At 30.9% G+C, this 14,573-nt stretch overlaps 1 protein-coding gene across 2 annotated transcripts in view; it reads left to right on the forward strand.

Moving 5' to 3' along the window:
* LOC132929426 (hemicentin-1-like) overlaps nt 1-14,573 on the forward strand; it is a 316,445-nt gene that overhangs the window by 286,565 nt on the left and 15,307 nt on the right. For both annotated transcript variants that reach the window (XM_060994762.1, XM_060994763.1), the window contains exons 10-11: nt 8,515-8,808; nt 12,593-12,910. In XM_060994762.1, coding sequence (XP_060850745.1) covers nt 8,515-8,808; nt 12,593-12,910 — 612 coding nt within the window. The remainder of the gene's footprint in view (nt 1-8,514; nt 8,809-12,592; nt 12,911-14,573) is intronic.

The raw sequence follows: 14,573 nt of genomic DNA on the forward strand, positions 1-14,573 counted from the left end.
ATAAAAGGCTTTTATTTAATTTTTACATATAAATTATATGCAATTATACAGCATTAAATTTAATTAGAGAAATTAACAATTAAACTCAATAACTACTCAAATGATTTTGACGAACATTTTGGGGGTTGTTTTTAGAGATATCACGAAAGTTTAGAAAGCACTCTTAACCAAAAATATACTAAGTGCAGAATCCAATCTGCTACAGGCGGATTGCTCATCTAGGTTAAATTAGTTTACAAAGTTAGGCACATCAATGCTGGATTGCCCGTGAACTAAGGTACACTAAAACCGAGATACGCCAAAATTGAATATACTTATAGGTGTTATTACGATATCCAGCAGATAATATTTTTGTAAAACTGTCGGGAATTTGAATGATTTGAAAATGTTGAATGTTCTCAACTATTATCTGTCCAAACGCGATCGTGACATTTCCAGGTTTATTCGATTTATATCTATCACAAAGCGCATATTATTCTGACCAAATCGTTTTAATAACATTTCAAAGAAACCATTTATTTTATCGTTTAAACAATATAGGTAGTGTATGCAAATAATTAACGTGTTATTATTCGTCTCAAAACCACATAATTTGTTGAAAGGAAATTAGTTATTTTACTTTCTTAATCAACCGCTAGAAACTTAATTTACACTGTGTGTTGTACAAGCTATTTTCAATAAAATACAATTCAGTTTACATAATATATCTGTATTCAATATAATGGATCGATACACGTATTAAATAAAGTCTCGAAATCGAAATTTTGTAATAAGTTTGAATGATAAGTTCGCTGATAAATCATCGCGTGTACGAATATATGAAACCGTGCCAAGTATTTAACAAATATACCTATAGCCGAGTGTGCTTTATATAATATCTCAAAAAATTCATTTAATATCGATTATTTTAAAATTTTAGGAACTGTCTCACGTGACAGTATACTTTCAAGCCATATCGAAACTAAACGGAATCTATACTGTTTCCGATAACAGAAATTGCACTAAGCCAACAATTATTATGTGGTCAATCTGCGGACGTAGTCCTAAAAATAAACCCACCGGAACTGTATACTGCCGGCGAACGAATCTTTATCACGCGGAAACGCCGCCGGCCGAAAACAAATTATTTTTTAATTCGTTCCACTTGAGTTATCGTTTCCCCGACAAAATAATATACGTACCCACGCACACACGTGACGCCGCACGCGTGTCCGTTGCCGTATACACGCGTATATGTATTAAAACAAACGAACTAACGAACACCTATACTATGTGTGTGTGTGTGGTGCGCGTGCGCGTGCACATAGATATGGTATCGCGGGTAGGATGTGCCGAGGGGATTTTCACGACTTAACCCTTTCCCCCCGGCGTAGTTTCGCCGGTTCCGGTCATACCGACGTTCGGCGCGGCGAAGCTTCCTCCGCGACTGCCCCCTGTCCCCGTCGTGTTTCCTTTATTGTTGCAATAAATAAAAACATTTTTGAACAAAAAAAAAAAAAAAACCGAACGATAAAAATATCCCCGTTTCCTTGACGGGTCACGGCGTGGCAGTGGTGGTGACCGTGGCGGGAACATTTTACTCCGCTGCCGGATGTACCTAAAACCCATCCGTTTTGTTTTGAATACCGCGAGCGCGCTACTTGGTACGCCGGACAATATATAATATTTCTGTTATTGTTATACTATCATTATTATTATTATTATTATTATTACTATTATATTATCATAGTATGCGCTCGTGGCATAAGTAAAAGTAGTCATAATCGATCGGCGCTGCGGCTTCCGGCCATACGATGTATTATTTTTTTTTTGACCGGGCGGTCGCTTGTACAAATCACTAAAACGATTCGTTTCGTCGCATGTCTCTGTTGTCCGATTTATTGACGTTTACTTTACGTCTCGGTCAAGTCTGAAAATTAAAGTTGATGCGTTCATCGCGGACCATATGCGGTTATCGTTGGACGCCCAAGAAGGCAAGACAATTTGTCGGGTTAAGAACGTGTTCAATTTACTGCGATGACTAAGGTCAGACGAAATCTTTATAGGCTCACCCGGTTCGTATTAATTGTTCAATAGCCGAGAGTGGGGCATGGTAAGTAAGGGAGACCGATACGCGTGCAGTGGAACACTGCTGTTGTCTGCGATGAAAGGGTGAGATCTGATTTGTATTTTATTGGGTGTCGAAATAGCCGTTAACAGGTGTGTGTGTCGAAGAGAACTAGCACGGTAGGTGTTGTGGAATTCGATTTGTTATATGAAACGCTGTCTGGCGAAAAACAAAAAAAAAAAATCTGTACTGAAAATTAACGATAATCGAAATCGCCGGAAATATGTTTAACATCGTTGAAGTACACTATAGGTACTTCCATGTGGCCGGTGTCTAGTGTTAACGGGCTCGTATAATAGAAAGATAAGCGTATTCCTATTTCGCACGAATATCCGGTAGGTGTCGACTGACACTTTCATCAGAATATACGAGAACAATGTTTGGAACATATTTACCTGTTTATTCTTGTCGGATTTTCTGATCGTCTGTAGCCTCTATAATAGGATTGGCCACGTCTGGCAGCAAAAATATGATTTTCCTGAATACGAGAAAATTATTATTCCAAATCGTCGTGTGTTACGCCATTATAAGCTATAGCCGGCGCGCCAACGTAGGCATACAACGAAACGATTACATCTTCAGATTATTGGTATATTTTATTGTGTAGTTATTATCGTGCGGTTAGAGGATATGTTATTTTGAACAATTGTCCGTAATATTAATTTATAACTGTTACCTGATGATGCTAATTGGAAATTGATTAATCAAGTCGTAGTGATTAAAATCGTGTGTCCAATTATATATAATATTAAGTCTGTGAAAAAAAATGATAACGGCCATTAATATTATTGTTGTTGTATCGCAATTATGGCAACCCGCCTTCTGACGGCGTAATATAATATTGCTGAGGTTAATTTGGGTCGCTATAGAGAGAGATCGCGGTGTTTTTTTTTTCACTGGCGTTTCGCGCGACGTCTGCTGCAATGCGATCATAACACATTAAACTATTACCATAAACACTCGTTATTGCACGACGAATGGTCTCTCGCTATATAGAGACCGAACGCCGACCAGCAGTCGGTCCAAACACAACACGCAATACATATTATTTTATAATTCGTACATAATGACGACGTGTACAGTGTACATGCACGACATTTAATAAGTTTTCCGGAGAACACTGCAATATCCGGTCGTCGGCATACCACATAAAATATATTATACGCGAGCGAGCCCGGATTTTCCAATAACACGTCCACAACTCCGGGGACGTGTCTCGGCGAGTGTGTGCGTGAAATAATGAATCGTTTTCGGAAGGGACCCATCCATCAATTAAGAACGAACATTTCCGCGGTCAGCTCTGTGGTATTTACGCGCGAACATGCCTATACCCACGAAATTAACCCAGTCTCACACCTGAAAAATGTTCTTTTCGGCACTGATGATCGCGCAGTCGTACAGCACGCGGCGGGGCTGTATTTGCATGATAATAATATTATGTACTATTGTCTATGATGCGCTATATTATTCACACGGACGCGGAGTTTATTGTTATTCGTGCTAATGTCCGTCTTGCAATGATGACGCGAATTGCCAGCGTAGGGCCGACCATCTATTTGTTGTAAATTGAAAATATTATCTCGTGGGACTTTATAATATATTTGTATTATTAATATCTTAAACTATATATCTCATGATGTCATGTCACCGTAATGTAACCATTGGGTTACCAGCCTGTACATTTTAATATTAAATATTTCGCGAGCAGTTACTGTCCGCGTATGTGTGCCTCATACCGAGTTGGGAATCAGATAGATAAAAAAAAAATGAGAGAGCGCGACCGTGTGTGTAAGAGAGAGCCGACATTATGGAAATGCGTTTTCTCGTACTTGTGTGTGTTCGTGTAACACGGGAGAAAAGTCTACTGCTATAGATAAACGGGTCGAATGTTTGGAATGAAAAACGTACAGTTGTAATATAATATATTATTACCATATTACGGAACGGCGGTGGCCACCGACTATATAATAATATATCTGTACAAAAAGATTCCTCGCTCTATCCCTTGTCGTCGAATGAATATAACATCGATGTATATAAGATACAGTGTGTGTGTGTTTGTGTGTGTGTGAATTTATGCGCTCGCGCAGTAGCCCTCACGGCTCTTGTACTATGATGTTCATGATGTTTATCTGAAAATGATAAAATATTATTCCATTACTGTGATAAAATCTCAAAAATAAATACATACATAATAATACGAGTTCATACAATTTAAGTCGTATATGTTTTACATGATACAGTAATGAATAAATTCTTCGTAATAAAAAAATAAAACAATATAGTTACAGATAGAGAGAGATATAAAGGGTGATTATAAGTATATCACAGTTGTTTTAAAATAATGAAAGTAAACTATATAATAGAAAATAATGAAAAACGTTTTGTTATTTTTCGATGGACGGTATTGTTATTTTTTTTAATATATTTGGTACAAGTTTTAATAATATCATCTGGAATCAGTTATGAATTGTGTAACAGTGTGTATGATAATAGTTATTTAAAAACTTTAAAAATATCAATTATTTTATAAATTGTTTGCAAAAAATTGATTAAAATCGTTTTTTTAATAGACGGTGTTATTAAAACTCACGATATAAAATTTATCATGCCATTAGTGTTTATTTGTTTTTATTTTATTTTACCGTATGGTTTCAATTTAATGTACCATGCGACCCGTTACTTTAACTTTATGACCAAAATAAAATAAATATACTTAATTGTACGGTGTAGTGCATTGTGTCCACGACTACTTAGGTACCTATCCCACCCGCCGTTACACTATAATAATAATAATAATAATAATAATAATATATACTTGTCCGAAAGGATATTTTTTTTAATTCTCCGGAGGTTTCTCTATATTACAACGTGGTCGAAAATAATGTACATTGAATTTATTGAGCATTGATACTATACAACAAAACAAACACTCTCTATGTCATGCGATATATTGACAAAAAAAAATTTTACTATATTTATTATTATTTTATGTTTTCATGTATTACCTAGGCGCTTAAAATCTGAATTGCCATGAAATACCCTCACGTAAAATCTCACACGCGAGCGCATAATACACACACAACGTACCCATTTATTCGCGATTCAATAATATATTTTAACATAATACCTATTACGTTGGTACGCCATATTATATACATAAAACCGATTGGAGTACTGTTTTCCGATGTATGATCGATTGCGCGAAAAGTGCTAATGATTTATTACGAGTATTATTGTTGTTAAAACACAAAATATACAGTCAGTTATTTTTTTATACGCGTATTATAATAACGGCTCTTTCCGTATAAAAATTCGGTAAATATTTGGCTGAATTTTACCATCACTGTTGGTCGTTGTCACGATTTAACGTTGAAATATAACACAAACTTTCGTGGACTCGTTCATCTCACCATATTATAATATAATAGTATAAAATATATACATTTTTTTTTAAATACATACAGGGGGATATTATATATACTATGATTTTTTAACCTGTCTAGTTCGTAATGTAATAAATATAAAACAAATAGCAAGTATGGTTTTAATTTACCCATGTCAGTAAAGAAAATATATCATAGTATATTATTGTTGTAGTCTTATCCTTTTCAACACTTTTTTCTGCGCTTAAAAAATATAATGATATAGTGCGTCTTACAGTGTAATTTGACGTTATTGTGCTTGAAGCATATTTTTTTCCATCTGAAATACATTTATAAAAATGTGTATTGTATTTGTTATATTATTATAACATGCTTGCCTTCGTTTTTCTTATACATGCATTGCTCTGAGACACCGTGTGTTTAAGTATAGGTATTTCGAGTAAAGTCGCTGGCATTTTTTTTTTTTTTTTATATCGAAACAGTTTTCTCGGTTTTCCGGGAATATCGTTTAAGTAAAAATAACGAACACCAGTCAGAGTCAGTCCACTATAAAATGTATTCTCATGATGATTCAAAAGTATTTACGGTATTTCTATCATTCTATGTTTATTTCGTGATAATTTTATTTTAACTTTTATTGTTTTTGCATTGTTATTTCCTACTTAGTATCATAATACATTTTACATTTTTAACTAAAATAATGTAGAATATTTTGTTATTACCGTATTATACAGAATATAATTCATCTATACTTGTTCCCATTTTTTCCTTTAAAAATGAATTTATTAAAATTCTGATTTTTGGAATTTTAAGTAAATAACGTATTTAACTACTTATTCAAATGCTATAATATCAATTATTTAGATTATTTATAAGTTTATAATATAATATAATAATAAATTCAAATGTTGATCGGAGAACACTCTTTTTTTGTAAATATTTAAATATTTATTATATCCCTCAAATATAATATATGAACATTCCAAAAATCAGTAACTACTTGAATCAATTCATTATTAAATGAAAAAATGTGGATGAGTTTACTTAGTGAATCATCATGTATAAAATGTATTGACACTAATACGAAATGCAATAACATCAAGTAATATGAGTCTAATAATAATAAAATGTTATTTGAGCATTGAGCTGTTACAAGATTGAAATAATATTGACTCGGCGTCATAAAACGTGAATATGAATCTACTCACCAGCAGATTGGTTGTGCATAAAACAAATACACCCTAATTAAATTCCAATTCGTAGCTTTACAAATATATATAATATTATAAATTCATAATACATTCGTATACGTCTATTTTACGCTAATACCGTACCCTCATCAATATATCAGCCGGCGAATAGTTCGTATTTCGGTGTTCGAAAAATATGCATTAAACGTAGGTACTAAAGGTACCTACACAAAAATAAAATAAAATCGTGGTTGACACATAATCGAATGTATTGTAATTTACGGCATTCCAACATTTCCCGGACGATTGTGATTTTTGGTTTGAAATATTTCTAAACACATTCTACCTGAAATACAATATTGGAAAAAAGTATTTGAGAATAAAATACCCTATATCAAAATGCCCAAGGTCAAAGTATCCTATGTATGTACAAAACAACGAAATAAAAAAAAGAACTAAAACAGATTGTTTAAAAATTATAATTGTTTTAAATTATAAACAATAATAAATTAAAATGTATTCACATTCAAAAAAAAAAATCTTATAGCATTTTTAATGATTGCTTAAAGAGAATTAGGGAACGTTTTGGATCTACCATGAAAAAAAAAACAAATAATTTTAAGAGTCTGCCTGAAAAACTAAAACTACCTTGTCATGAGTATCTGCTAACGACTACTCTCTGTATAAAAAAAAATATAGATACAATTTAATAGACCATAATAAAATCTAAAGTATGTGATTTAAAAAAACAACTAAACAAAAAAATCTTTGAGACATTTAATTAATCGCAAAAACAATTAATGTTTTTAATATATAACAGTGAAAAAAAGTATCTAATAGTACTTATCTAGTATAATATTATACTGTACTAATTGGACTAAATTTTAAATTTTAGATGCTAAATTCTATGATATAAAACTAACCATGTCGTATAGGTATTTATATATATTTTTATAAAATATCGGAAAATATACTTAGCATAAAATAATCACTCATTTTAAAAATACGTAATAACGTAGGTTATAAGTAGAATGAAACCAATTCATATCTTAATTAGAATGTTTTAATCGTACCTATGCAAATACTACAGATCCGAGGTCTGATATTCTTGGTTATAAAAAGAAAGCACTCTGTTTTTTGTCTAAAATAACATTATCAAATGCCGATTGGTAATTATCAATAATGGCTATGCGACAGTTCTCCACTTTTCAAGATAAATATTCTCGGAATTGAAATACGCATATGTTTTTTTTACGAATATCTTCAGCAAATACGATTAATACGAGTAAAAAATCTGAAAAAAAGGAAATAATAAAGTTATAATCGTACAGTTTGTATTAAAATGAAAATATTTGATAAGCAACAATAATATAAAAGCACAATGTTGTATGTTTACCTGATAGCCAGAAATTAGTATTGTGATTCACTCATACCTCAAAAAAAGTGGGGAAATTAAGTCCCTATTTTATAGTATTTTTTGTGAGTAAATTTCAGTTGATCCGAAAATTAAGAATATATCCAATTAAGCAGTCAGAGCAATGTGAACGCTGTTCGAAACCTTTAACTTTCAGTTATCCCGAGGTAAACACAACGTCGCTTTGCTCTTTTTGCATTTTACCAATCCACGATATTACGTATAATATCTATCGTATAATTATTATTTACCAGACCTTGACTCTACAGCGTGATTTATGATATTATCGGATAATTGTATTTTACCGCACATCATAGTACGCAGTTCAAACGCGGAAAATACAATATTATGCATAATCTGAACCTATATAATATCGTATACTAATTGCAATGTTTGCTTATGATCCCACTTCCGCAGATGCACCGGGCTGCAAGACAGACCGGGTGATGGTGATCGGCGCGTCCCGGGGCGAAAGCATGGACGTGCCGTGCGAGGTGGACGCCGATCCTCCAGCCAAAGGGTTCCGGTGGAAGTTCAACAATTCGGGCGAGACGATCGACATCGGCCCGGAACGGTACATATCCAACGGCACGTCCAGCGTGCTCCGGTACACACCCGTCGCCGACCTCGACTATGGCACGCTGTCGTGTTGGGCAATGAACGGAGTCGGTCACCAGTCCGTACCGTGTCTATTTCAAATGGTTGCCGCCGGTAAGCACTTTAATTCATTTTTTATGTCCAGAAATATTATACGGATAAATAATTATTTAGGTGGAGAAAATACTAAAATTATTCGCACTTAATGATTTTTTTTTTTTTTTTTGTTAGTAGAAATAATAACACAATAATTTCTTACACGCTAAGAGACCAATATGGACATTTTTTTTCTCAAATAATGTTGATAGTTTTAAGTTTAAGTTCTAAAAACGTGTGAAATATTGATCTTGAGTTTTTCAATTTTTTTTTAAGAAAATTATTATGAATATTGGATTTTATTGTTTTTAGAATTCTCCCATGTTTCCATCAGTATAAAAACATATTCGCAAATAACTTGAAACGAGGACTATGATTTAGTACATTTATCTTTATTCTTAAGAATTTTTTTTAAAATTTCAAAATCATAACCATGTACAGTAATGAACAACAATATCGGCTATCGTTTGTTATTAATTCTTAAAATTTGAATTATCTTATGTATTTTCGTACTTGACAGTTAATGTTCTCAAATTTATCAATACATTACGTACTACAAATATTAAAATAATATTTGACTTGGCGTTAGTTTTTGTTTCAGAATGCTGATTTATTTTTAAAAATATACTCGTATAAGTTATGCCAATTAAAAATAAAATGTAAATGCCAATTATCCTTTTTAAAGAATTATTTTCTCGTCGTTTTTATTTTTTTGTTTTTCGTAATATTCAATAACAATTATTTTAAAACTGAATAGATAACACTAACGTATTTCCGAAATGATTTACGCAATGACGAATAAATACCGTTTAACCTTTATAAATAAATTGCCTATACAATGATAATAAAAGTATATTTCTATTATAAGACCGCGATGTATAATTATTGAAATATCGTTATTCATTTTATATTTGTTTACACTGTGTATAGGTAAACATTATAAATGCTAAAAACGATCTATACATTGCATTATATTATATTTCAACATAATAATTTGTACTGGGGGAATAAAGGAAAAAGTGGGTGTGGGTACCGCTTTGTTATACGCAGTAGGTGTCGAGTGGATCAGTGTAATAGATGTGTTAAATTTGAATTCAATGATACATCATAGCAAATTAAGAACGATTTTGAGTAGAGACGCCCTGAAAACATGAAATCATTTTTTTTTATATATACTGCTATTAAATTAATTGAATAGACTAATAGTAACTATGGTAGATTGATTTAATTTTTACTAAAACATTGCATTTATTAAATTATGTATTAATATTAAATTATAATAATAGGTTATATTTATACTTAATGGTTCATACCGTACTACCTTTATTATTATTAATTTTTAAATCAATAGTACCTTATCGTACAACAGTGTAAATAGGTTCATGGTATACATAGGTAATAGTTTAATAATTTAAATTAATCTATGTATTTTGCAAATACCATTGTGTATAGTAAAATTAATAATATATGTAATATTTCAAGGCTTTTTGTATAATGTTTTAAAATTATAACAAATTAACTAACATCGTTATTTTTTTGTTTAAAAATGTAATTTTTTCAAATTTTAGCTTAAAATGTCTATAAAAAAAACAAAGGATTTTCTTATATATTGTTTTAAATTCTTTGATTTTAATATGTACTATATTTTATTAGCCACCTTGTATTTCATTTTTATGGTTTTTCATCAATCCAAAGATATTATACTGGTAATAATCTCAAAAAAATTAAATAAAATCAACAATTTCTTATTCTTTCATAAGCTCAAGAAGAATCATACTATTTATAAAATGTGATCATGCATAGAAAATAAACATTATAAACATTTAGTTATGAATATAAAACTATTTTTGCGAAGAATTTTTCCTTAATTTTTATTTGTTTACCCGATTATTTTAATAAATATTGTAGTTTTTGACTTATCGTGTATACATATTATATATAAAAAAAATATATAAATATATACATTATATTCAAAGTTATATATTTTGGAATTATACTTACAAACAGAGCACAAAATATTTTTTTAAATTCTTTTTACAAAGAAATTTTGTTTGCATAAAAAGAGTCTTGTTGAGATAATAGTTTCATGGTAATAATATATGGGTTTGGAAGATATGAGGTAAATTGACGTTATTGTGTTTTTTAAATATTAATAAATCGACATTTATAATTATTTTAAATTATTTTCTCGAACGGCTATTATTAAACTGTAGGTACTTTTTACTTTTTTTAAATTAAATTTAATAACAGTGGTTATACTCAGATTCTATTTTTTTTTTTTTTATATAAGTACATGCTTATTTTTTAAAAATATATTATAAAAATATTTAATAACGTTACATTTACACTAAACATTATATGCGTGAAGTCACGCAACTATTTCGATTAGAACATTTAATAAAATTCATGTTTCATATTTTAATAGGTACTTTGGTACTTATAGACAACAAACAAATTGCAGTAGATGATAATATAGTGATACATAGTTTTTATAATAAAAACTGTACCAAAAAACGTTCGAAGATTTGTTTTTTTTTATTTTTATTTACGTTGGTTCGGCCGTTCAAGTTTTCTTAATGAAAAATAAAATATTAATAACAAAAGTTCGTAGTGTACAAAACGGAACACGAATCGATTAAAAACACTGACAACATAATTTAACGCGTTTTTTTACCCAATATATTAAAAAAACATTTTGTTGCCGTAATAATTATTACGCTTTCGTCGATGGTTGTTTCTATAAAAAAAAATATAAAAAAAATGGTGTTCACCTACAACCGTGTAAATCATGTTTTATTATTGTTGTATTATGTTCAAATCGATAGCGTTTTACAAGTGATGGCCCATGTTATTATTACCAAAATTATATCATCACCGATACCACGTGGCACGCGATGTACGTGATGATTATTATATACCGTGACAAAACCTCAATAACAATATATAATATTGAGTAATAGTAAGGTGTGCGGCCTACCGTAATTGTTTCGTAAAGCATGGCATCTATTCAAAGCTTTTATGGAAAATACATGCTCAGCTATAATCTTTATGCGTATATACCTTTTAGACATACAATTTTGATGGAACAAAAAAAAAATAATAAACTGTAAATAGCATAACCAAAATCAACTTTTATTCTCTCTAAATATTGAACATAGACACACCATAAGAATTAATTATTTTTTAATAATAATTGAAACTAACCTAATTATGTGGAAAAACAAATTCTATGAGGTTCATATAATACCACAGTGTAATTAATTATGCCACAAACGACAATAGAATTTAGTAAACAATTTAGAATTTCTAATGTATTTACACCGTTAAACAAAAAATTAAAAATTAAAATAATGTTTAAAAACATAATTAATATAAAATTATGATTGAAAGTACAATAACGTTAAACATTAAAACGTCATATAATGTTTAAATGCCCGAAAGCGTAAAAACGATATACAAAGTGTAACAGATAGAACCGACTTTTGGAATAATTTTTGTTTAATTAATATTCTCAATTTTTTTTTATTTTTATTCGTCATTAAGAAACCTTAGTGCTACATGTATAATTTAATTTTAATTTTTATGTTTATTTTTAGTACTGAAAATAAAAAATATTATTTTTTTCTTCCTGCAGAGTGTGTGATTTTAGACACGTAACTTAGATGACTTGACCGCGTACAAACGTGATGGTCGTTACACCGGCATGGTGTTAATATGCCGTCCGATCGCTTACTATATATACTATAATAATAAAATACGTATTAGTTTAATAATATCGTTTAATGCATCCACCGTATTGCAGGTAAACCGCAATCGGTGCACAACTGCACTGTCCGGAACAACACGGACGGCGCAGTGGACGTACAATGCGAACCGGGCTACGACGGAGGACTCCAGCAGGTGTTCGTGCTGGAGGTGTTCGCCGAGAGCCTGGACAGCCAGACGGATGGCGAGATACTGTACCGGAACATGACAGACCGGACGTCGCCGCGGTTTTCGCTGGGCAAGGTCGCGCTGGGCGTGCTGTACACGGCGCGCATGTACGCGGCGAACGCCAAGGGCAAGTCCACCGCCGTCACTCTGCCCAGATTTTCGTTTCCCAGCTCCGAGAACCAAATGGGTGAGTACCGCCGCCGTCTTCCGGTTTATCATACATTTTTCCATCGGGTTTTCTACTTTAAGTTTTCAGACAGTGTGCCATTCGTATATAATACCTACTTAACGATAGCATACGTCAATGGTTCTAATTTAAGAAACTTCTTTATTACAATATATTATACACAAACGCTTATTGAATTTATTTATTTTACCAAAAATATACAAACTATTTTCCTCGGTAAAAGTAATCGTTTGTTTAATCATATTACCTTTGTCACATCTCGTGTTTTATTATTATAACATAGATACAGATAGATAAAGATTTTACTCGTATGTAAATTTATTTCTAATTTTTAGATAGGATATTGAACACAGTTTTTTCTTCGTTAATATGTCTATGTTTGATCGTATATTTGAGACGTTACAATTATTATGCTAAGCAAATTATTAAAAGTTATCGCATTGTTTTTTATTGTGATAACATTGTATACCTATTGTAATATTTTAACAGACATAAATCACCATTGTTTTAACAAATACATCTTGAAAAATTAGGGTGATGAATAGGGCTGGGATTTCGATACACTTTGCATTGTTTTTCAAAGCTTACTGTGCAATGCTCGTCTTGTCACAAATTTGTTTTATGTACATTTGAATGAGAATAAGAAAGTTTATTTTGCATTTTTTGGCTATTTTTAGTTTTTAGGTCATTTTCTTAATTTTTTAGGGCATTTTAGAGTTTTTGGAGCATTTTTTGAGTTTTTGGAAACCAAGTGTATGAATTTGAAATTTTATTTTAAGATTTTAAGATTTTTACACCAACATGGTTTTTAAATAAATATAACAGATTATAAGTAGGTACTCGTAATTCGTATTATATTATCGGACAAGGTTTGAGTAACCTCTACCCGCATTTCCTGTTAAATAATCTTAAATCGGTAAAATCGACGTTCGATGATATTATCGTTCGACGTTCAGTACGAGTTTTGTCTTTTTTTTTAGTGCATTATTTAAAGTTTTTAGGTCATAAAAGCATTTTTTTTAGGACATTTTTTGGGGTTTTTTAGGGAATTAAAATCCCAGCCCTAGTTTGGGCACATTGACCCAAAAGTCAATACGTTTGGATGCAAATAGTATACTTTTACCTGTAGAATGTTTGGGTACACATCATATGCGTATAATTTATAATAGTTCTATACTAATTTATTGCTTAATACTTAATCTCCAAACAAATTACGTCATACTATGCATTTTATCGGTAACCGGATAGCTGCATCCGGTTAAAAAGCCAGCACATCCCTTATGATTTGGAATATTTTATTGAGTAAATTATAAATAATAAACTATTTTTGATTACAATGAAATATATATATTGTTGGATGGATAGATACTGCACCAGTGTGTTATAATCTATGAAACAGTAGTTGCAAGTACAGTAGTTGACCATTTTTTCATCGTGTGTTTGCTCAGTGTAAAACTATCAGCTTATTGCGGCTTTTTTATACAATATAATATACATAATTAATATAAATATTATATAAAATACATCATCATTATTTTATATGTATTTAATTTTTATTGTAATTGTAAAATAATTATTTTTATAAATTGTATATAAAGTTTGTTTTACAATAATAAGAGAAAATATCAGTAATTAGGTAATTTTTTGGCGTTTACTTATAAAT

The sequence above is a fragment of the Rhopalosiphum padi genome, chromosome 4, assembly GCF_020882245.1.
Source record: "Rhopalosiphum padi isolate XX-2018 chromosome 4, ASM2088224v1, whole genome shotgun sequence".
NCBI classification, from domain to species: domain Eukaryota; kingdom Metazoa; phylum Arthropoda; class Insecta; order Hemiptera; family Aphididae; genus Rhopalosiphum; species Rhopalosiphum padi.